This window comes from Kwoniella europaea, chromosome 1 (genome assembly GCF_036810445.1).
Source record: "Kwoniella europaea PYCC6329 chromosome 1, complete sequence".
NCBI lineage: Eukaryota > Fungi > Basidiomycota > Tremellomycetes > Tremellales > Cryptococcaceae > Kwoniella > Kwoniella europaea.
Window position 1 is genome coordinate 13,469,714 of NC_089487.1, and position 22,859 is coordinate 13,492,572.

The following is a 22,859-nucleotide window of genomic DNA, read 5'->3' on the forward strand; positions in this document are numbered from 1 at the left end:
CGACCAACCAGAAGTCTTCCCTGAGGTTGTCACACGGCTTCCGGATAACTACGATTCCAGTTGAGGAAGGAGGATTTTCAATGGATTGTAGATCAGGCTGGTGTATACGAGTACCCCTAGACCCATGCGGTTGGTTTTCCCTTATCAGTAGAAATTAAACCAAAATAGAAAAAAATACGAAAACAAAAATTTCGAAATTTTGTCGCTCCACCTCAAAGTATAGATAAGGACTCCAATGTTTGGAAAGACCATACATACATATATAGGCTAGCATAGTTTATCTCTCCAGCGCCCCCGCACAATCTGTCTTTCCCACACTCGACAACTCCATTGAAATGGTTAGTTTCTCACCTCATACGATCAACGAGGCGGTCGCAAAGACGTTCATCGGAAGATGGTTCAGGTTGGAAGGCAGTGGACATCCTTTGGCTAGACCAGGGTCAAAGTTCTTGACAGAGCTCAGAGCGGGTACCGTCACTGCAGCTGCGATGTTATATGTGAGTGGGCTGTTATGTATGCATACAAATATAAGTCTAATGGTATATGCATCACTACAGATCATCAGTGTCAACGCTTCCATTCTTTCTGATTCTGGCGGTCCCTGTGTTTGTGAGGGAACTGCCGATGATCCTATCTGTGCTGCCAACACAGAATACGCTCTGTGTAAGAATGAGCTTTCAAGGGATTATGTCACCGCTACTTCTGCCATCTCCCTCATCTCAACTTTCCTGATGGGTCTTTTCGCGAACATGCCTTTAGGTTTGGCTCCGGGTTTGGGAGGTGAGCGAGATTTGCGATGTACATGTTGGCATCCGCTGACAACTCTATTAGTCAACGCGTACTTTGCATACAGTCAAGTCGGATTCAACGTGAGTACACTTACTCTCTGCTTAGATACCATCTAACCTCCCGAGCGTTTCAGGGCACTGGTCCCATCTCCTACTCTGAAGCACTCGCCGCGGTCTTTCTCGAAGGTATCATCTTTTTCGCTCTTACCATCCTCGGTCTTCGACAATGGGTCGTCCGTCTCATCCCTAGATCTATCACCACTGCCATCGGATGTGGTATCGGTCTTTTCCTTACCATCATCGGTCTTAGTTCCAGTGGTCTCAACGTTATCACAGGAGGTATATCTACCCCCCTGCAATTAGGAGGATGTAAATCGGAATTCGCAGATGCAACAACGGGTTTCTGTGATAGTCACGTATTACAAGATCCAAGAATGTGGCTGGGTATCTTCGTTGGAGGTGTTCTTACTGCGTTCTTGATATTATACCGGGTGAAAGGTAAGTCAATTCCATTCAACGTCACGCGTATCATGCTCACCCAATCTCAGGTGCCCTTCTCTGGCCCATCCTTCTTGTCTCTATTATTTCATGGCCCCGTCCTACCTCCGTTACCGCTTTCCCTCACACCGAGGTTGGCGACTCCAACTTTGACTTCTTCAAGAATGTCGTCGCGGCGAGAGGATTCAAGCTTTTAGGCCCGTCCAATGTGGACTGGAAGGCTTATGGTAATGGGAAAGTATGGGTTGCTTTGGTGAGTTACTCTCTTCTTTCAAACAAGTTCCGCATCTGATATCTCCTATAGATCTCTTTCCTCTACGTCGATCTTCTCGACACAACCGGTACCATGGTTGCTATGTCCAAGCAAGCTGGTCTATACGATGCTCGAGATGGTGACTTTGAAGGCAGTTCGATCGCTTTCCTCGTCGATTCTATTTGCATCGCCTTTTCTGGTTTGTTCTTCGGTACCTCCCCTTGCACGCCCTTTGTCGAATCTGCCAGTGGTATCAGTGAAGGAGGAAAGACCGGTCTTACAGCTATCACCACTGCATTCTGGTTCTTCATCTCAATCTTCTTCGCTCCTATCCTCAGTAACATCCCTGCCTGGGCGACTGGATCTGTATTGATCGTTGTTGGAGCTATGATGATGGAGAACGCAGCTAAGATCAACTGGGATTATATGGGAGATGCCATCCCTGCGTTCGTGGTTATCGCCGTGATTCCTTTCACCTGTAAGTGTATGCGCTCTACAAAACAGACTTCTGCTGACAATTCCAAAGACAACGTTGCATACGGTATAATCGCTGGATTAATCCTTTTCATCCTCCTGCACAACCTCCCCAAGCTTGCGGGTAAGGTCTCACCTCGATTACTCCCTCCTGGATGGCACGATCTCAAAGAACCTTACAACTCGACTGCTTTCCTCAAACAACCCAATGGTAAAGGTCGAGTCAGTTTTTTGGCATTATTGCCACCCTGGTTGAGGAAACTTGTCAGCGGAGAGAGACGATTCTGGGCTTATACCGACGAAGAGATCCAGAGGATTTTGGAGGGTAGAGCTATGTCAAAAGAATCGGATAATGCAGCTGCTAAGATGAGACAGGAGGAGAGGGACGAGATGAGAAAGCGAATGGGTGAGGAAGTGATCCACCCAGCGGAAGACCACAAGTCGGACGATCACACCGATGATGTCAATGCGCTGGAACAAGGTATGATGGCTAGTTCCACATATGAAATGGAGAGGAAGTAGGAATAGTCTTTCTCTCTTAGATTCGTAGCTCCAGCTGTCCTCTTAGATATTCAGTTACTCAATTACTCAAGTTTTATAATGGCATGCAACTTTTGATGTTTCATAGTCTCGATGCAATCAATGATAAGGGTCATCCGGAATCTTCGGAGTCTGCATCAACAGCTTTATCAGCAGATGCAAACTATCAGCACCGATCTGATCGGATTATGGATGTGATACATAAAGAGAATCTATATGGAACTAATTGCTGATGGACTAGCGCGAAGACCGTTTGATTCGTTTCAACAGGTGAAGCGATCGACGCGCTTTTCCCCTATACCCAGTGTGCGATGGTTCCCATTCCGAATGAACGATCCTTTGTTCAATCTTTTCTATCTAAAAGATCTCCTCTACACGTCGATCGTGTACACTCTACTCTTTATGCTATCTTCCAATCATGAAAAGTCGCACGCGACTCTCCACGCGATGAGTACGTAAATATCGTTTCCACCGATGAATGGATGTACGACATTTATCAGTGCACTTCAACGTCACGATCGAAAGTGACGTCAAGATGTACCAGAATTCATCATCCATACTGGGAGTGGACTTGGTATATAATGTGTAGCTCAGATACAACTGGTTTTTGCTCCTCCTCTTCTACTAGCACAACTGAATAATCGCAGAAATATCAACACCATGTCCACTCAAAACTTAGTGAGTACAAATACGAGCTACCCAGCGATCCGAACCTATTGCTGACCCAACACTTAGAACACTGGCCCAGCCAAGCACTCTGGACACAAGGAAGCCACTGAAGATCACACTGTAGCTGCCAAGCTCGAGTCTCAAGTGAGTAGTAGTATACAATGCGCATAAACGTGCTGACGTAGCTTCAGGCTGAAGGAGGAGACTACGAAGCGCTCTTGAAAAGTCGAATTCTCGACAACAGTCAGGTCTCTCGTGCTGCTTTGTACGACGAATCAGACTTCCTCTGTGTCGCTTCGTCACCCAAGCAATTTAACGTAGAACCAGATGATGTCAGGAAGGTGAGTGGGGTCTATTATCATCTCTTGCTTACGCTGACCCTCCGATAGATTCTCGATGGTCTCTTGACTTTTGCTAGGCAAGGCGATCCCACAGCTGCATCTGGAGATGGTCAAGCCCCACAGAACTTGAAGCTCGGTAGTGAGGGAAGCGCCTCTGTCAAGACTGGTAATGCAGATTACATAGTTGCGGAACTGTCTGGCAAGGTGAGTAAGCTTGGCATATGCATGGACTTTACTGACCCACCCATAGCTCATCATCGCTAGTCGAACGGCCAAGCTCGTGTTGATTGTGGAAGGTGCCGATGGAGCCAAACAAGCGTCCCTAGAGAACACCGTGCAGTCATTCACTGAGGGTTTACAAAAGTTGACGTGAGTGAAGTTCGCTCGATATGACGATGCAGAGAGCTGACTGCCATGTTCCAGTCTGTAAGAGATCGAGTCTTCGAGTTGAACACGAAGTTAGGTGGTTAGTAAAAAAGAAAGAAGTCAATATGCATTAATCATCACTATATATGTCTCAAAAGGCCTGCCATTCAAGCCATACTGACTTCATAGGAGTATTAACAATATAAGGTCACTGACTACTTGTGTATTGTCCTGTTCAACCATCGAATACCTATCATACTCTCCAATCCACCCTTCATCCCCCCCCCCTACACCTTCCAATGACCCTTGCTCCTCGCGGTAAAGTACGTAGCCACTGCGAACAAAGCCGTACCTGCCGCCCCCATTGATCCGCTCCATGCGATCGATGCTCCATACCCTCTCGAGTCGAGAATGGCTGCTCCTAGTGGACTGCCAGTCAATGCGGCTACACCCAAAGCCATCATAGATATACCCATCCTCGTTCCCACTTCTTGCTGACTCTTTGCCATGGAGAATACCGCTGGGGCTAGTAGGGAAACAAAAGCTCCCGAGAAAGCCCCATAGAGGATCGCAACGACTACTAGACCTGCCGTGCTCTTGGCCGCACCGAAGAAGGCGAAGCATATACCGGATGTGAGGAAGGACATGACTGTCATCAGGTTGAGGGCTCCGAGCTTGTCCGCGATGAGGTTTGGTACTGTTCGACCGACAACTGACGCTCCGTTGAGTATAGCGATCATATAGAAGGTAAGACTCTCGGATGTATGGTTGAGCTCGGCGAAGTACTGGAGTGGCATCAGCATAGCCTGGTTGATGAACTGGTGTATCAGCTTACCTGTAGAAAGATTATAGGGAAGAAGACTCCCCAAGCGACGAAAAACACCCCAATGCACAGAGCCACATAGCCGGGCTCTCTAAAGAACGATTTGGGATCGGGCTTGGGTCCATCGACAACTTTATGCCCCCTCACACCACCAAAGGGTCTGATGAGGGCGGTACCAACGACGACACAGCCTGCAAGGAGTATACCCGTGTATTGAACCCCACGGGCAAAGTCGTGCTTTTCGATGAGCTTGTTCAGCATGATGGGAAGTACGACACCTATTGAGCGATCAGCGGACAATTGGGAAAGTTGCTAATCAATCACTTACCACCTGCGGAAGATCCTGTGACTACGACACCTGATGCCAGTCCACGCTTCGCCTTGAAGTATTGACTGACGACTCCAAGTGCGGGGACGAAGATCATACCCATGCCGATACCGGCGAGTACACCTTGGGCGACGAACGTTTGCCAGAACCGTTTGCACAGTGAAACCATATAAAAGCTGTCCTAGAGTCAGCAAGGTAGTGATGCGAAGTATGATAAACCAACCTGAAGATATGGATTGCTGCTCCTGATCCCACGAGAGGGTAAAAATAACCCTTATCGAAAAGAGGTCCGGATACACCGCCCATCATGAAGAGTAAGAACATCTGTAAGGAACCGACCCAAGCGAGATCTGAACTATCTCGACCGATGTATTTCGTAGTGACATAGTAAGATTGAAAGACACCAAAGGTATTGGCTGTACCGAAAGTTCCGAATACTACAGGCGACAGTCAGCCAGTGCGCTCATACGACGAAGTATGACCTACCCAGGAACCACGCTCCGAGAATGGTCAGCCAAGCGTCTCTGCCACCTTCTGGGAAGGCTGGTTGGGTCGGGGTTTGTTCTTTGTGTTTCTCGAGATCACATTCTGAATCAGCAGAAGGGGTAGTTTTTTCTTGATGTTTTGGAAATCTGTCGTTCATGATGTAAGAATATTACAGCATCGGGATGGATTGTCAGAGTAATCCTGCTGGACTGCATGCCAATTCAACGCCTGCTTATATAGCTTTTGCTCACAACATCATCAACCCAAATCCCTCGGGTGTAAGCAGTGGAACTCTTAACTCCACCGAGATCATCAATGCTGCCAAAGTCGATGAGTATGCATGTAGAATTTACCACATCATACTCGAGGAGAAGTGTGTTCGGCCAACGCATTCGGACTTTACGGAGTTAACATCGGACACCGAGATGAACCGAGCTCATTCTCTCGACGTACACACAGAAAACAACGGAGCATATCTCACAATCATCGACAATACGAGTAACATGCATACCTTACACTCATCGTCAGCTCAGCACAATCCGAGACTCTAAGGATCAACAGTATGACCTCAGAAGAAAGAGATACATCCCCTAGACCAGTCAAGCGGAAGAGAGTCACGGTGAGCTTGGATCGTTGGTCGGATCCAGCTGTACGTTGATGTATCCCACTCGTTTAGGTATCATGTCTCTCATGGTGAGCATGTTATGATTTACAGTGATGTTATCTAACGCTATCACTTCAGTAACAAGCGCAAAGTGCGATGCGATCGTACATTGCCCTGCACCAACTGTCGCACTCGTGGTGAGGGTGATTCATGTCAATATATGGACGGCCATACACCAGCCCCACAACCTTCGCAGGACACAGCCCCTGCTACTTCGTCCGAAGTCGATGCGTTGAAGAGCAGGATGGAACAGCTGGAGAATCACATCGTGCGCCTGGTAGATCTAGTCAATACCAACGGTCTTTCGATCAAAAGCTCCCCTACTTCCCACACAACCTATTCCACTCCGTTTTACAATGGGACTCCAACGGCTTCGCAGTCCAAGTCAACTGCTCTCGATCGAACCTTCCTTGCACTCGACGATCTATCAAGGGGCTACACAGAATCGCCAAACGGTACACCCAGGAATGAATCGGCAGCAAGGTCGGATATCTCACAAATAGCCTGGCCCAGCGTTTTCCTCAGCAACAGCTTCCCCCAACCATCGGCTCGGTCCACCCAGAATCTCTTTGACATCGCCTCAGCTCTTCCAAAGCAGGAGATTGTAAACATTTTAGTGGATTATCATTTGAACAACGATGGGGTTTTCTGTGAGTGGAATGAGGGATTCGTACGATATTGAATTGACTCAACGTTTAGGGCACTTTGTCCAAGATAATGTATTTCGAGCCGAGCTCTCACAATTCAGCCAAGTTCGCTTTACTCCCAGTCTCATACTTGTAGACCCAGCATGGCTTGCTCTGCTCGTTGCGATGTTGAGGTAAGTCATGCGATATGCCTATGTCACTGACACGGTTATAGGGCATCCTTGCAAAGTCTTCTTCACGAGACTGACCTAGTGACGGCCGCACTCATCGGCGACAGAGGTACAATCCAGCAGATGGATGAGATGCTAGTAGATGCGTTCGATACTGCGATGTACGCGTCTAGAATATTTCACAAACCTCAAGTTAGGATACTACAAGCATTGCTCATCTTGGAGAGCCCTCAGTGAGTCGATTCATCTACGCATCTGCTGCAGCTGAACTCGTCGCAGGCAACAGGGTCGTTTCTTGAATTCAAGGATGGATCACGGGATAATATGGCATGATCTTGCTGTCAGGTGCGTTGAGCTAAGCCCGATCACAAGCTGATATCCAGTATTTGTAAACTCCTCTGCCTAAATTCGCTCGACGAAAGTATTCCCGATCATCAGCTTCCCTCCGATCCTGCCTTTCCCCCTCACTTACCTCTCTACACCCGTGAATGGTCATCTCGACTGGCACACAACTTGCTATTTGTAGATATGATCGCGGAGGCAATAGAAACGGATAGGAGAGATGGCGCACCCAGCCATTCCATTCGCTTAGCAGCAGGTGAGTGCGAAACCGACCTTTTCCGCCAAGCTGACCTATCAGTCCAGGCGAAGTCATTACCCCTCGACCTAGAAACTTTCGCGATGAGGATCTGTGGAGTCCAGGCGCTGTAACGCAACGTACCGAACCACATCCATCTTTTGTTCTGTACGTATCTTCCCTTTACCAATGGACACGGCTAATCCCCTGGTAGCACTGAAGTATCTTGGCAGATCCACGCCTTTCAAGTGGCTCATTACTGGAAGATCATCTCTGAGTTGATCCGCGATCCAACGGCAATGACGCCGGAGCTGGTCAAATCCATCGACAGTCAGTTACGGCAGGGGGATTATGAGCTACTTAGTCTTAGAGCCAGTCATCAGCTGTCTCCAATTCAGGACCTCCTATTGGAGTCCTTTCATGGGTGAGTCAGGCGAGTGAGGCTTGCGTGACACTTGCTGAACGTTGCACAGATCATACCAACAACGGGTACTTCGTCTACACCGACACTATTTCATGCGCAGTTACTCTGACCAAACATACGATTTCTCGCAAACCGCTGCACTCACGGCCGCTCGTGCTATCATCAAAGGTCACAAGGATGTCTTTGAGAAGAAAAATATGTATTGTAAGTTTTCGCGACCTATTTATGCGCTGACCAAACTCCTTAGCCTTGAGATTCGCTACTTTGGTGTTCTTCTCCCACCACATGTCCGCGGCCGTACTACTTTTCATACATGGCTGTCTCAATTCATCCGCTCGACAAGGTATAGAACGTGAACTCAAGTGGTCTTTAGATTTGTTCGAGCAAGCACAGCCACCTAACGGCACCGGCGACCAGTCATTCTGGCATTTGAGTGTGGGACGGGGTAGGATATTTATTGAGGCGATGCTGAATGTGAGTGAGACGGTATCTGAATATCCTGCTCATAACAATGTTAGACATTATCGAGCAATCCTCCAACTGATTTACGTAGTATCGAGAACTATATGATGGAACTGAATCGACGAGGAGTTGAGCGCCCAGCCGTCAATCCCACCTCACCATCGCCTGAAGACCTGCAGCAGTTTTCTCTACCAGCCTTGTTCAGCTTACTTGATGGTACAGCCAAGGGCAATATACAGGATAATGATATGCTGCAAGACCCGGCGCAGCTTGAGTGAGTAGTCATCTTCATCATTGGCGTCTTTAGCTTACTTTTCCACAGCTGGGATAGCATGTTCATGGGGTTCTAAGGGAATCATAGGTCTGATTGGGCAGATGAAGAATAGTAGGATTGGTTATACATGGCAGTGAGATGGTCTGGAATGTGATGTCATTTTAGATCTTCGAATAATCAAATATGCAAACAAGTACACTCACATGTTCAGGCACTCTCCAAAGCATTGTTCAGCCTTCTCCATGCCTGTTCCACCTCCTCCGGTATATCTACATGTGCTATATATCCTGCACCATTTGGTCCATAACCTACCGCATCATCTCTTATTCTAGGTATCTCACCGAGGATCAAACTAACGAATCTGGCTGGTTCCCATAATTCATGCTTGTTCATCTTCTTCCCCTGCACTTCCCAAGCCACAAAGCCATCATCAGAGAGTATCAATCTGGGGAAGAACGACCAAGGTAGTAGTTCCACTTTATCCCCATTGAACACCTTCTCGAACGTCGCGTAAGTTCTCCGATTCATAGTTGGATCCTGTATGATAAAGAGCCTCTTCGGCTTCACCCCGTGGTAGTCTAGCTCCCTCTTCGCTTCGATGGCATTAGCTCCGCAATTCGTACTCCTATCATCGATGAGTAACGTCAAGGTACCATTGTTGAGTTTGTCCGCCAGGTCGGGCCAGAACTCCACCATTAGAAGCTTGAACACCTGAGCCTCCGGTAGCTGTTGAACGCGACTGGCGATAGGAGAATACCTGGGATGACGCGATACAGCTTCGTACAAAAGTGATGTTGAATGGCCTATGCCCCCAGCTAGTACGAGGGTGATTGGGTATGCACTCTCTGAAACATGATCGAAGACTGCTTCTGCTGTGGTTAAGATCGCACTTCCGATGAGAACATAGACGGTGTGGGTAGGATCAGAGCAATCGAAAGCGTGAGAAGGGGAAGCGAGGAACGATGAGACTGTATTGATATCTTCCACGCCGTGGCTGGTGAGTAGCGATTGCACTTTTGTCGGCCGTGCGACGAAAGCGGACATCTTGCAGGTGAGTTGCTGTGTGGTGACTCGCACCAGAGTCAAGAGACGATACAACGTCAGTGACTTTGCCCTCGACAACGTGTCCGCCCTGGCATACCTTATTAAACCTGGGGCTTTTTAAATCCGTCACTCAAGCATTATCCGTCTTCATCCGAAAAAAGGGGCGGGGGCGTTTCGGGTATATTGCTTACAGGTGAGACACAGCGGACGGGCTGACGCCTCATTATGCCTGAACAAGGTTACACACCCGAATGTAGCGATCTTCAGTTACCCATCTCAGGGTCAGGGCGCCGTCCCGACATTTTAAGAATGGCTCATGACTGCATAACGTCAGAGGCAACTGCTAACATGCGATGTTTACCTCATGATCCGGGTGAGAATGAGTCAGCATACGTATCTGTCATCGTTTGGCAGTCTTGGCGGTGAGATGTATATATACGGAGGTTGTTAAAGAATGAAGTAGGTTTTCTTTCTTCACCATCGAAACTTCTATACATATCGAATTCCCGGTAAACCTTCCACCCCGAAACCTTTTGCCCCGCTCGACCTGTATTCTTAAACTCGACAACCCGCTACTTCTATCCCTATCTCTCTTCTCACCATGCTCTATACTTCTGCACTTTTACCAGTGCTCGCTTACCTCTCCCTTGTTGAGGCCAGTCCCATTGACAGAAGAGCCGCTGTGCAATCTACCACAACCAGGGCTTCAAATGACCTCCAAACTTACAATTTGGGTCTCGGTGCCATATACGCTCCTGCGGTGACCAAAAGTGGCAATTACTGGTACTCTTCCGGTCAACAGTACAACTTCCTGAGCGAAGCTCTCTCTGGATCTTGTTACAAGCAAATGGACCAATGTCAACTCAAGGCAAACCAACAAGGAAACACCCCTTTCGCCGTTAGTGACTGCAACGGATGGCAAATTCAGGCTTGTCTGAACAGCGGCAGTGGATCCACTAGCTCTACGTCTACTGCGGCTTCGAGCTCTGCCAAAGCTTCCAGCTCGAGTTCTTCTTCCTCTGCGAAAGCTTCGAGTGCTACCGCTTCGTCCTCCTCCACCAAGGCTTCTACGACTGAGTCTTCCATTTCCGTCACTTCGTCCTCGACTAGCACTGTGAAGACTTCTTCTTCCACTTCGTCTTCCGCAGCTGCTTCATCCACCAGCTCAGCTGTTGCCAAGACCTCGACCAGTGCTTCTGTGACCACCTCGTCTGCAGCACCCACTACTGCTCCCTCTGCCACCGCAGGCAACTACCAAACGTACACTGGAGCTGCTGGTGGTATTGCTGCACCCGCGGTTACGAAATCTGGAAACAAGTTCGTCCAAAGTGGCACCACCTATGATGACATCGCCTACGCTTTACAACAGTCTTGTTACGCCCAAGCTAGCGCATGCTCTTCCAGTTCCGCTTCATTCGACAAGAACGTATGTTGGGGAACTCAAGTCAACGAGTGTTTGAGCACCGCTTCATCCGCTGCCAGCTCTTACTCTGCTTCTGCTGCCGCGTACTCCTCCTCAGTCGCTTCTGCCAACTATGCCGCTGCTACCATGGCTAGAACCGTCTCAGGCGATCTTCAAACTTTCACAGGTGCACTTGGTGGAATCCCAGCCCCTGCGGTGACTGGTACCGATCACAACTGGAAGGTCGACGGTCGAAGCGATGTCTTTTGGAATTTGATCGATGCTTTGTCAGCTTCTTGTTACATACAACAGGACAAAGCTGGTGCCGCTGGAGCAGCTTCCAACTGGGCTTACGAGATGTCCACCAACAACATCTACAATGTTCAAACCCCCAACTGTTTGAGCAATGCTCAGAACGTCGCTGCGAACTGGTCACCTACTAGCACTTCGGTTGTTGCCACTTCGACCATTGCATCGTCTACCTCGACTTCCAAGGCGTCCTCAGCTGCCCCTTCATCCTCATCAGCTATGGTCTCTTCTTCCGCTTCCAGCTCTACCGCCTCGTCGTCGGTAGTTTCAAGCTCTTCTTCCGCTTCGAAGGCTATCTTTTCTTCAGCAGCCGCTTCCTCTGTTGCCATTTCCAGCGCATCTCCCGCCTCCGGCTCCTCTTCAGTCGTAGCTTCCTCGGCCGCCCTTTCTAGCTCTGGTGCTGCTCCCTCAGCCGTATCTAGCTCGGCCTCCGCTGTAGTTGTACCTACCGTCACCGTCCCGAGCATCACTGAGACCGTGATCCCTTCGACTTCCTCTTCTGCGTCCGTATCAGCCTCAGCCACCCCTATTATTACTCCAGTCGTTGCTCCTGTGGGCTGGTCAGCCGCTTCTACCTCTTGTATCGCTGAGGGATCCAGAGGTCGAGCTTTGACAGGTCCAACTCTCGCTTCTAGCGATATGACTTGGCAAAAGTGCGCCGATTTCTGTGACGGTCAAGGCTACTCCATTTTCGGTATTGAGGTGAGTAATCTGTACATCGCGCCCTCGATACCTCACTGATATCCTCATAGTACTCTCAAGAATGTTATTGTGGAGCAACCCTCTCCAATGGAGCTTCACTTACTCTCCCTTCGACCAACTGCAACATGAAATGTGGTGGAAACAATGCTATCTGCGGGGGACCTTCCGCTCTTACCCTCTTCGTCAAAGACTCTGCCCTCTTGGCTGGTTTATCCTCGGACCTTCAATCTGTCAAGGTAAATCTACCTGAAGGTTGGGTTGCCGCTTCCTCTGTCTGTGTCCAAGAAGGTACCACCGGACGAGCTCTTGCCGGCGCATCGTATTACGACGACAACATGACTATCGGTAAATGTTTGGCTTACTGTAAGACCCAAGGAATGCAATGGGCTGGTATCGAGTATTCCAGGGAGTGCTACTGTGGTAACGATCTTGTCAACGGAGCCTCCCTAGACCGAATCGGTACTTGTGATATGTCCTGTCCTGGTCAACTCGGCACCACCTGTGGTGGACCAAGCTTACTCTCATTGTACAAAGACTCTTCTCTTTTGTACTCGCTCACCACGATCGGGGACTGGGAGAAACAGGGTTGTATCCAAGAAGTCTCTGGCAGGGCTCTGAATCAGGCGTCTCTTGTGACCGACGACATGACCTTGGAGAAATGTACTTCCTTCTGCTCATCTTCGGGTTTCACCTTTGCGGGTCTCGAGGTGAGTTTATTCACTCTGTAAATAGTAGATGCAAGCTAATGGCTGTTTTATAGTACGGCTCTGAATGTTACTGTGGTGACTCACTCGCAAATGGGGCTACCCTCGATGCCTTCTCGACCCAATGTAACATGGCATGTAGCGGAAACAAAGGAGAAATTTGTGGTGGGCCGAACGGTATCACCCTATACTCCACTGTGAAGAACGCTTTAGTTGGCGCGTAATCGTGGAGCGTATGTATAGACTCTTTAAGTAGTTTATCATGCATCATCTGCGATCGCGACGAGGGTACGATGATTTGGTTTGGATTGCGGAAGTAGTGTTCAATCTCGTTATCCGCTGATTGGTTGACAGACCTGTAGCCATAGGGATCTAAATGAAGCATTAATTGCATATTATACTTTTGGTTTGATAATAATTCTGGTATCGATTACTTCCTCTCAGATTCCCCGCGGGATCATACTTCCCCATCACAAAACGAACATAGCTCCAAATGCTACACCTAAGATGGCAGTGACAGGAGCCATAGCGAATCGAGGGAACGCAGCGGAAGAACCACCTGAAGCCGCCGAAGCAGCAGCGGACGTGGCAGCTCCAGCAGCAGAGGTAGCATCACCGGCTACGGACCCAGCTGCAGAGGTAGCGGCGCCGGCAGCAGAGCCAGCACCGGATGTGGCTTGTGCAGCAACCGAACCTGCGCCCGAAGTCGCTTGACCAGCAACTGAACTAGCACCGGAAGCACCAGCTGATGCAGCAGAGCCAGCACCAGAAGTAGCAGAGGCAGCGGCTGAAGCGGCACCTGAGATGGCACCAGATGTAGCTGAGGCGACACCGGAGGCATCACTGGCTAAGGAGCCACTAGCTCCTGAAGCAGCAGCGCTTGCTCCGCCTAATCCATTATTAGCCCAATCCATCCGATGTCAAAGCATCCACTCACTGGCAGCGGAAGAGGCGGCGCCCCCAGCAACCCCTGTAGCAGTTGAGGTAGAGTTTGTAGCAGCACCAGAGGTGGCGGAAGAAGTGGAAGATGGCTCGTCAAAGAGGAAGTTGGCTGTCCAAGCTTGAGTAGCGATGTTGGGAGCGCAGTTCTGTGAAGGGATTAGTGGAGACTCATGTTAAGGGCGGAAGCTCACCTGGGTTTGAGGAGTGGTACCCGACAAGTCAAGGCATTGAGTGCCACCTGAGAGCATATGTTAGCAGGGATAGATCTACTCGGTGAGAATAGCGCACCTGTGATAGCACTATTGAAAAGTCAGCTTGGATTCCACTTTGACAAAAGGCTAACTCACATTCGGTTATCACCGGTCAAATACCAGGTCTGAGAGCCAGATTGCGCGCAGGTAGCGACGCTGTGAAGGGAGTGAGCAGGGCCCAAGCTGTTCTACTTGTGATACTCACACGACTGCTCTGCCTGGGGCAGGGTTAGAGCCAGCATCCAAGCAGAAGTTGCTACCGAAGAGCTGTACTCCGGCGTTGTTTCCACTGCTGATCACCTAGAGCAGCAGTATAAGCTTCATTCTCCTTCCAAAGTCCAATTTACCCACCCATTGCTGGCCAGTAGCGGTGGTCTGGGAGTTTGCACTGTTACAATCCCCAAGTGAGATAGCAGCGCCATCAGAGGGTGATCCGGAGACTTGAAGACATTGTCCCCCCGATGTGATCGATTGCACAGCGGCGAGAGAGGTTTGAGCGAGAGCAGCAGCGATGAGTACCTTGGTGAACATGTTGATTATCGATGATGAGTTGACGAAGAGAAACCTTCGCTGCTCACTTCTGTGTTATATACCTACTTTACCCCATAATCCAGGATCCAGACCTAGTATGAAGCCGGACGTCATGTTTTCGAGTCCCGATTAAAGATCTCCCGGTTTTCAGGGAAATCGACACGGGTTATTCGGATGTGACGTCAAAATTGAATCGATTACCAAAGGTTTCTCATTGTGGACTGATGCATGAAAAATCTTGAAAATCTTGATTGGTCTGTGAAGGACTGGATCGAGCCAACGTCACTGTGTGGATTTGGAGCGTGGTCCCGTTGCAAAGTGTTGTGAGTTACCTACAACTGTCGACTTGGGATTGGCAGAGGACTACGCTCGAGAGATTGCCTAGTCTAGTAGGTGATCTACCCAAGAACGATCGCAGAGCCATCGTAAGGCCATCGTCGAAGGCTGATATGTCTTTGAGTTCTCGTTTGTCTAGGATTAATTTGAAGAGTTGTAAGAATCGGATAATAGCAATGGATGCCAGGGTTATTGAGGTTACGGCTACGAGATCAGTGAACCCATGCGCTCAAATGATGCATGGATCCGGACGGGCCGGTTAAGCGTAATCCCCCCAATCAAGATGCAATGGTTTTCACTCATCTCATCTATATCATCTACCAAGTCCAACACACCATGTCGCACCCACCCACCATCATCGACAAGTACGAGGGTCAAGATGTGCTCGAAGTGAGACTTTCCGGAGGAGATGGAATGGAAGCTAGCATTGTGACTTTTGGAGCGTCAATCCGGTCACTCCAGGTTAATGCTCCTGAAGGCAGACGGCATGTCGTGTTGGGTTTCCCATCCTTCGACGATCAACTCGCCAACAAGAAATGGCATTTTGGTGCAGTCGCTGGGAGAGTAGCCAATCGTATCGCCCATGGAAAATTCACTCTAGATGGGAAGCCATACCAGATCGCTTTGAACGAAAACAACCGTCATGTCTGTCATGGAGGAATCAAAGGGTTCGGATTGAAGACCTGGTCAGTAAAGAAACAAACTTCCAACTCTGTCACCCTGGGCTTAGAATCGGAGGATGGAGATGAAGGATTCCCCGGGAAATTGATCGCTGAAGTTACATACACCATTACCGACGAATCGACTTTACAAATGACTTGGTCAGCTACGACCGATCAAACCACCATCGTCAATCTCACCTCTCATGCCTACTACAACTTGAACGGGACTAGAGGGGAAAATACTGGAACACATTCAATCCTTTTCGAATCGGATAGCTATACCCCGGTCGACGATGGGCTTATTCCCACCGGTGAAATAGCTTCGGTTGAAGCAACACCGTTCGATTTCCGACAATCACGTCCCATTGAACTCCCAGATTCGTTCCACTACGACCATAACTTTGTTCTTCGTGATCACACTGGTAGACTTAGAAGAGCAGTAGAATTGATATCATCTAAGAGAGATCTGAAGATGGAGATATGGACGGACCAACCTGCTATCCAATTTTTCGATGGTAAACCACTCAACCTCGCTCAGCCGGGGCACGACAATATGAAGATCAATTCTCGATCTGGTATAGCGCTAGAACCGCAAGTACATCCAGATGCTATCAATCAACCCAATTTCCCTAACACCGTTTTAAAGCCGGGAGCAGTGTACAAGCATTATACCGAGCTGAGGTTTGGAGTGCTGTAGGATTGAGGTGGTTTTCACGTAGGTGGACTGTATTGTAAGTCGATCTCCAAACACAAGGACTCTTGAACTATCTGGACTTGCATTTCTTTGGATCTGACGAATGGCTATAGGACAGAAGAACGGCGAATTTAAGTATAACAATGAAAGAGAATGTAAAGCTCGAATATATCTTCAGCATCACAATCAATCGGCTTTAGTGGATACATAAATGAAGCGCAGTTCGGGCACTTGATGAGCCATGCTAACAAGTCACTACCATTGTCGACATTTGAAACTGAGGATGTTGTTCCCCCCACATGCTAACATTTACCCGACTGCACATATCCCCGCCGGAATTGAAAATCACTCCTGCGGAATGGTATTGACGTGACTTTTTCTCTGGACTATATATAAAGGATTATGCATTGCATTGGTTTTGCCCTTCAACATGCAAACTGCGTACATACAATGGCTCCAACTACAGCAGGTGCAGTGTGAGTACTAGTCATTCATCATTGACAGTCAAGAGAATGCTAAAATCGTGAACAGGGCGATCTACAATCCCAATGGGATAGCCGCCATCATTGCTTTCCTAATCTTCGGAGGTATAGCTGCAGGCCTATGGACAAGTGAGTGGGGACCATATTGGCATGATGCTCTTGGAGTAACGTTCTGTGAAAGGATATTTCCGTTTTGGCAAACCACGTCCCAAATTCGCCTTACAAACGATCTTGGGCGCAACCTTCATGGCATTGGGTTTTCTATGTCGATTTACTAGACGTAACCATATTAACGCCTGGTCCTGGTTGTTTGGAACGCTTGTGAGTGGAAACCTAAGATGTCTCACATAGCCAAGTCACTAATGTAAACCACAGTTCATTCTCATATCCGCGTGTGCTTTCCTAGCGCAGATGTACGGGCTGGTACCTCGGCTGGCGACATATCTGTACGCAGATCGGCACCTGGTCATCCGAGGCCGCTATATCGTCATCCTTTTCGTTCTAGTAGATATCACCTTGTTCCTAGCTCAGCTGGCTGGTACAGCTCTGACCATTACCTTTGGGAAGTTGGTGTCGATGGGAGTGACGGTGAGCGTCTTGTTGGCTTGTGGTATTGATATATTGCCAGTGGCTTACGATTTCAATGGATCAGTTAACCACAGCAGCACTTTGGGTACAGCTGGGGTTCTTTGCTCTATATCTCGTCTTATGCGGGATATTCCATCATAGGTTGTCAGTGTGATACCATGTTGAGGAGCACAGCCGCGCTGACAGCTCAAGGCAGGAAACGAGAAGATCCTCCATGGAGGTCAGATCGAGATGCGAACAGGATGTTCTAGTTAATCATCATCTCATGTGTCTGTTTGCTTGTGAGTGGTCCTCGTCATGGCTAATCCACCTCCGCTGTGTTATGCCTAACTACTTTCGACAGATTCAATCCATATATAGGAATATACCTCCGGGTGAGTGTGGCCATGCGCTTGGTCGGTTGATCCTTCTGCTGATTCCCAATTCGCAGTGCAAATAGCAAGCTTGCTCAGAGCGAACCTGCGTTTTACCTTCTCGATTCAGTCCCAATACTTGCTCTAGTATCGCTTTTCCTGGTTGTCTGGCCTCCGATCTGCTTGGACAGTCCAAAGACCGCTCAAGCGAATGTTTTTCAGATGAGATGATTATTAATGTTGCATTCCAGCACTTCCATTTACCATCAAGACCTTATATAGACGCATGAACAATTGGAAGATCTGTTATATCGAAGCATTTCCATTAAAATTCATTGCCCAGTATCCATCTGGGAAGAGATCTGCACCAGAACCAGGATCGAGCGGGGCTAGCCAGTCGAACATGGACCACCATTCTGGGTCGAATGAGAATTGAGCCGATGTATCAGGGTCCTCAGCCCGACCATGACTCCTCCAACCAGGACCCGCTCGCATCTTCGCTATCCCTTGTAAGATATTCGAAGCAGTTGGATGTGATTCCACGAGATATCTTCGATAGTCATCTAGCAAGTCCAGATCAAATGATACGTCCGATTCGTGAAGCTGTTTGATCGACTCAAGAGTAGCATCAGGTAAGAAAGACATCGTGAAGTTCCAAGATGGAAGCTTTGCCAATGGGACGTCGCGTTCTAGAACATGTCGAATATGGTCAATATTCGCACGCACGTATTCCTTGCCTAGTCTGGAGATTATAGGCGATCGTCTTTCATGTCCCAAAGGCGTAGGTAGTGCAGGTCCAGCTTCGGTGGATGTCCTCATGTAGATAGTCATTTCCATTTGCAGAGAGAGGACGATCAGATAGTCGGTCGAAGGTACTAGCAATGGCTGCTTGTAAGAACTCATCGCAAATCTTTGATGGTACTGATAACAAACTTACAAGATGTCTCTTGAAGTCTATCCCGCCATATACCGAGTGATAAAATGAGCTCGTCCGCAGCGTTGATTATGGAGGTGGTATATCGATCCTCATATGAGGCAGCAGTGCGGAGTGAACGGACTGCAGCGGACAGCGGACGAAACAGTTCGAGCAGGCTGGCTTCCAATGCGAGGTGATGGAGAGATGTCTTGAGAGATTGAGCAAGGTCTAGAGGTAGGACAGTATGCAACGGAGGGGTGTGTGATCGTGTGGAGCATGATGGAGAAGTGAAGAAGGAGTAGCTGCGCTCGATTCTCAGCCGAAAGACCCAGTGACAGCAAATCGAACTTACATTGCGGCCCGGTGTAACGAGCTGTACCACTGGATATAACAGAATCAGGAGGTGATGACAATTTTACAGTGGTAATCACTCACAAGGACGACATCCCATAGCAAAGGGTCTATCCAATTCTGATACAGATCAGATCGATCTTGCTGCAGAAAGATCTCCATCCTCTCATCTAAACCAAGAGATAAAGCCATATCTAGTAATCTGATACAGACGCCGTAAGGATCGCATGCTCGGTTAGAATGAGCAGTGACAGGGACTGCATGCGATATATAATGAGTAGAGCGCAGAGGAGATCTCGACTAGGACGGAGATATGGTAGCAATGTCAAATTGCGATGGAGCATCGATTCTATCCGGTTGACGATTTCGAGTGGTGGGCTCAGACGCACGATAGCACATCGCAGAAGAGGGTGTTGAGAAGCCGTGAGCGGGGGTCGTAGTGGGAACGCATGAGATGGGATAGACGAGCAACTGGTAAGGCGGGCGTCAAACGTTTGCGCACAGGTCTACAAAGTGCATGACTCACTCGTCCTGCCGATTCTTCATATCCACCTGAGATATTAGCCCCACACTGACAGGGTCCACCAATGTATGCTCTCGTAGCTGTCCTAGTCCTCCCATGATCTGCCAAGCGGCTCCAGACCAATTCTCATCCTGAGCTGCTTCATGTACAGTGGGCTTGTCTACGTCAATACCGGGGCGCGATGGGCAGGATCGTTCATGGAGTAGTTGGGATACCATACGTTCAATCCTCGCAGCACGCTGATATACTTGCAGCAGTGTTGGCTGGACTTGCTCAGGAGGGGTCACACCGACATCTGATGAGACCACATCATCTCCTTGACTCGTCGAGAGCATGCTTCTCAGAGAACAACGAGTGCCCAACACCCGACATCGGTGACATCCATCCTGATTTATCAATTCACATCTTGATCGTCTTAGGCGACATGCATCGCACGCGGAGCTGGCTTTTGTCCTCTTATCTGGCGGGTATGAGCGGTGTCTTGTGTTGAAGAGAGATGATCTGATTTCCTGCGAGGAGGCATTGAGAATATGCCTGGGTCAAAAGAAGGGATGGCAGCAGTGGATGAAAAGTTGGTCAAGTCTAATGCACGTCGGCCGAAGAAAAAAACCTCACCCGCCGACTACGAGCAGTGCTATGTTTGGCACACATCAGATCTACTTTCGTCATTCTGGTTGTCTCGATGTTATCTTGGTGCCTGTCTATACAACTCATTCCAATGGTTCCAATGTTTCCTTGAAATGTATCCGATGCATCATCCATACGTAAGGTGCTCCTGTGGTGGACATTGCGTCGTTGAATGATTGAGGAGACAGAATGGCTCCAATATATATCGTAGCATTTCCACATACAATGCATGCTTCCATACCATCTAGCGATGGAACAGAAATGGCTACCCTCTTGCTGTATGGATTCAAGATCCATACTTTTCACCCCATGCTGGTGGCAACCTTTCCGTGGTCCTCAAACTGCTTATGAGATTGTACAGCTGCTTAAGCAGAGTGTACCTTGAGACCAGCTTCTTCGATTCTTGTAATATGTTTCTTCATATTCCTTGGTGGTATTCCAGCTTCGTACATCTCGTCAAGTTCGTTGAAGGTTCGTCCTTTGGTCTGCAAAGGGAATTAGGTGAGCAGCACCCCTCCATCTACCTCACCAGCGCAAGCACTCACTTCGGGTACAAGGAAGTAACAAAGCACCGTTCCGACCGCAGACAGGATAGCAAACATGAACAACGTTTTCAGTCCCCAGCCTCTCGCACCTGCTCCATCGGTACCAAGCATCAGGGGAACGGTGGTATTGTACAGCGTTCCTGCGATGGCATTAGTTGCAGCAATGAATGAAGAGGTTTTTGCACGAAGTCGAGGGGTTGAAATCTCCCCAGCGAGAAGCCAACCTAATGTGTTGCGTCAATCATTGCTGCCAAGTGAAAATGAACAGGAGAGAAATGCACTCACCGGTACCAGCGAAAGAGAGCGCATATACTACCACCCAGATGCATATCACGGCGAGACTTGCGCTTTGCGACGAGGTGGTCTGTTCGATCACACCCATTACTCCGATCACAACACACAGTACAGCTGACGCTGCACCTCCATAGAGTATGAGAGTCCGTCGACCAGCCCTCTCGACGAGGTAGAAAGAGACGATGTTGGCTCCAATAAGAATGCAGCTGGGACAGAGTCAGCTCGGCAGGTAGTAATGGCAGATGACACGACACCACTCACAACACGATGACATTGGCTTGGAAGGGTTGAGGAATACCCGCTTGTTGGAAGAAGTCTACATTGGATGTTAGGGCAGTTCAGCGATATGGACAAAGTCACCTACAGGTGGTGTAGTTGAATACGACGGAACTTCCGACCCAATTCTGCATGCCGAGAGCACAGACTCCAGCGAATGTTCGTTTCTGCGAATTTGTCAGATTTGTCAGGTGAGAGAATGCCCGAGACCCAGCAGTAGATTGGAACTCACAAGATTGGGTCCTATCAAGATATCTTTCCACGAAGTCTGCTTATTCGTATGCCTGGCCTCTTTCTCCCTCTCCAATTCCATCACCATGACAGCATATTCTCGATCGGCGTCGTATCCAGAGATCCCTTTGTAGATCCTGCCTAAAGATTTCTTCGTGAGGTCTTCTCGTCCTTGCCGAGCATAATGCCATGGGGATTCGGGGAGAAGGAATGACATGATGATCCAGGGACCTAGGACCACCCATTCGGAGTACACTGCTTTGAGATAGCCTTCAGGATCGGTCTATGAGTGACGAGATATCAGATTTGCTTTGTGGATGAATGGTTAGCAATGACTCACGGTGTCTACTATCTGAAGAGCGATGGCGATGAACAGCTGACCCACGGCATAAGCAGCACCATACGTAGAGAGTAGGTAACCACGGATCTGTGCTGGAGCGATTTCGTTCATATACTAGGTATCTCAGGTCAGTGAAAGCTCTAACAGATATGACAAGTCAAAGCATTAACGCTCACTTACAGAAAGTATAGTTCCCTGGGCCAGACCCCCTCCGAGACCTGTAAATAGCTTTGCCGCAAGCCAGTGTTTCCAGTTTTTGGCCACCATTTCGACGATGACACCCTGTGTGAGTAAGTCCATGTCAGCTCGACACCATAGATTGACGATCGATGCACATACCAGACCATAGCCCAAGGTGAGCGCGTGCATACCAGTCTTCCTGCCAAATCTATCTGAGATGACTCCCCCCAGCAGGCAACCAGTGAATTGAGCGACATAGGCGACACCGCTCCACACAGAGATGTGCTGAGCGTCTAAAGCGACACCACCTTCACCATCGGAAATAGTACCGAATTGTTTGATGAACCCTAGATTGGCAAGAAGGCCTCCAGGAAGCTATCAAATCGATTAGTGTATTACCTTAAGAATTGATGAGATGAACGAGGAAGCCAGTGAGAGATCGGCGCACTCACCGAGTCCTGATACCCATTCATTACCACACTAAATGCGCACATGTAGCAGTATAAGGTTGGTCGCCAGAATATCTTGAGGGATTGCATCCGTGACATACCAACGAACGCTGATTCTTCGTGTTCGATGACATTGATTCTGTTTGTCGTTCCATCTTGTGGTTGATCGTTGACTAAAACATTAATTCCATCGTCTTTGGTGACATCACCTTTAAAGTCGACCTCTGGTGGAGCGATCGCTACTTGATCATGCATCATGGGCGAGCTTCGCTTGTTGATTGTGGAAAGGAGTGTAAGGATGGGCCGTACATGATTCCGAGCTAGCCCTGATCAACCTTGAAAT

The 22,859-nt window shown here is 48.7% G+C and overlaps 11 protein-coding genes across 11 annotated transcripts; 6 read left to right on the plus strand and 5 right to left on the minus strand.

Annotated features, from left to right (window-relative positions):
* Positions 1 to 335: 335 nt before the first annotated feature.
* Positions 336 to 2,535, plus strand: V865_005130 (uncharacterized protein; the record flags this gene model as incomplete). Its single annotated transcript, XM_066228903.1, has 7 exons — positions 336 to 497; positions 558 to 780; positions 832 to 869; positions 923 to 1,286; positions 1,337 to 1,539; positions 1,591 to 2,017; positions 2,066 to 2,535. The coding sequence occupies 7 exons, from the start codon at positions 336 to 338 to the stop codon at positions 2,533 to 2,535; spliced, it is 1,887 nt and encodes a 628-aa protein (XP_066085000.1).
* A 678-nt stretch (positions 2,536 to 3,213) lies between these two features.
* V865_005131 (uncharacterized protein) lies at positions 3,214 to 4,034 on the plus strand (the record flags this gene model as incomplete). Its single annotated transcript, XM_066228904.1, has 6 exons — positions 3,214 to 3,231; positions 3,289 to 3,366; positions 3,414 to 3,563; positions 3,612 to 3,767; positions 3,814 to 3,932; positions 3,995 to 4,034. The coding sequence occupies 6 exons, from the start codon at positions 3,214 to 3,216 to the stop codon at positions 4,032 to 4,034; spliced, it is 561 nt and encodes a 186-aa protein (XP_066085001.1).
* Positions 4,035 to 4,216: 182 nt separating this feature from the next.
* Positions 4,217 to 5,723, minus strand: V865_005132 (uncharacterized protein; the record flags this gene model as incomplete). Its single annotated transcript, XM_066228905.1, has 5 exons — positions 4,217 to 4,714; positions 4,765 to 5,030; positions 5,081 to 5,256; positions 5,304 to 5,517; positions 5,567 to 5,723. 5 exons carry the CDS (start codon positions 5,721 to 5,723, stop codon positions 4,217 to 4,219), a joined length of 1,311 nt encoding a protein of 436 aa, XP_066085002.1.
* Positions 5,724 to 6,390: 667 nt separating this feature from the next.
* V865_005133 (uncharacterized protein) lies at positions 6,391 to 8,860 on the plus strand (the record flags this gene model as incomplete). Its single annotated transcript, XM_066228906.1, has 11 exons — positions 6,391 to 6,880; positions 6,930 to 7,050; positions 7,107 to 7,280; positions 7,327 to 7,392; positions 7,470 to 7,645; positions 7,693 to 7,792; positions 7,839 to 8,048; positions 8,098 to 8,252; positions 8,296 to 8,522; positions 8,567 to 8,784; positions 8,833 to 8,860. The coding sequence occupies 11 exons, from the start codon at positions 6,391 to 6,393 to the stop codon at positions 8,858 to 8,860; spliced, it is 1,965 nt and encodes a 654-aa protein (XP_066085003.1).
* Positions 8,861 to 8,991: 131 nt separating this feature from the next.
* Positions 8,992 to 9,828, minus strand: V865_005134 (uncharacterized protein; the record flags this gene model as incomplete). Its single annotated transcript, XM_066228907.1, has 1 exon — positions 8,992 to 9,828. The coding sequence occupies one exon, from the start codon at positions 9,826 to 9,828 to the stop codon at positions 8,992 to 8,994; it is 837 nt and encodes a 278-aa protein (XP_066085004.1).
* Positions 9,829 to 10,429: 601 nt separating this feature from the next.
* V865_005135 (uncharacterized protein) lies at positions 10,430 to 13,169 on the plus strand (the record flags this gene model as incomplete). Its single annotated transcript, XM_066228908.1, has 3 exons — positions 10,430 to 12,241; positions 12,292 to 12,948; positions 13,002 to 13,169. The coding sequence occupies 3 exons, from the start codon at positions 10,430 to 10,432 to the stop codon at positions 13,167 to 13,169; spliced, it is 2,637 nt and encodes an 878-aa protein (XP_066085005.1).
* Positions 13,170 to 13,415: 246 nt separating this feature from the next.
* Positions 13,416 to 14,669, minus strand: V865_005136 (uncharacterized protein; the record flags this gene model as incomplete). Its single annotated transcript, XM_066228909.1, has 7 exons — positions 13,416 to 13,834; positions 13,883 to 14,033; positions 14,079 to 14,125; positions 14,176 to 14,186; positions 14,235 to 14,294; positions 14,344 to 14,438; positions 14,490 to 14,669. The coding sequence occupies 7 exons, from the start codon at positions 14,667 to 14,669 to the stop codon at positions 13,416 to 13,418; spliced, it is 963 nt and encodes a 320-aa protein (XP_066085006.1).
* A 672-nt stretch (positions 14,670 to 15,341) lies between these two features.
* On the plus strand, positions 15,342 to 16,364 carry V865_005137 (uncharacterized protein; the record flags this gene model as incomplete). The annotated part of the gene is made up of 1 exon (XM_066228910.1): positions 15,342 to 16,364. One exon carries the CDS (start codon positions 15,342 to 15,344, stop codon positions 16,362 to 16,364), a length of 1,023 nt encoding a protein of 340 aa, XP_066085007.1.
* A 447-nt stretch (positions 16,365 to 16,811) lies between these two features.
* On the plus strand, positions 16,812 to 17,682 carry V865_005138 (uncharacterized protein; the record flags this gene model as incomplete). Its single annotated transcript, XM_066228911.1, has 6 exons — positions 16,812 to 16,837; positions 16,893 to 16,972; positions 17,025 to 17,164; positions 17,219 to 17,431; positions 17,496 to 17,575; positions 17,628 to 17,682. 6 exons carry the CDS (start codon positions 16,812 to 16,814, stop codon positions 17,680 to 17,682), a joined length of 594 nt encoding a protein of 197 aa, XP_066085008.1.
* Positions 17,683 to 18,090: 408 nt separating this feature from the next.
* On the minus strand, positions 18,091 to 19,909 carry V865_005139 (uncharacterized protein; the record flags this gene model as incomplete). The annotated part of the gene is made up of 6 exons (XM_066228912.1): positions 18,091 to 18,659; positions 18,722 to 19,002; positions 19,053 to 19,081; positions 19,136 to 19,351; positions 19,441 to 19,522; positions 19,578 to 19,909. 6 exons carry the CDS (start codon positions 19,907 to 19,909, stop codon positions 18,091 to 18,093), a joined length of 1,509 nt encoding a protein of 502 aa, XP_066085009.1.
* A 657-nt stretch (positions 19,910 to 20,566) lies between these two features.
* Positions 20,567 to 22,771, minus strand: V865_005140 (uncharacterized protein; the record flags this gene model as incomplete). The annotated part of the gene is made up of 10 exons (XM_066228913.1): positions 20,567 to 20,686; positions 20,747 to 20,970; positions 21,032 to 21,246; positions 21,302 to 21,356; positions 21,405 to 21,483; positions 21,549 to 21,830; positions 21,888 to 22,001; positions 22,068 to 22,169; positions 22,227 to 22,442; positions 22,520 to 22,771. 10 exons carry the CDS (start codon positions 22,769 to 22,771, stop codon positions 20,567 to 20,569), a joined length of 1,659 nt encoding a protein of 552 aa, XP_066085010.1.
* Between the last annotated feature and the right edge of the window lie 88 nt (positions 22,772 to 22,859).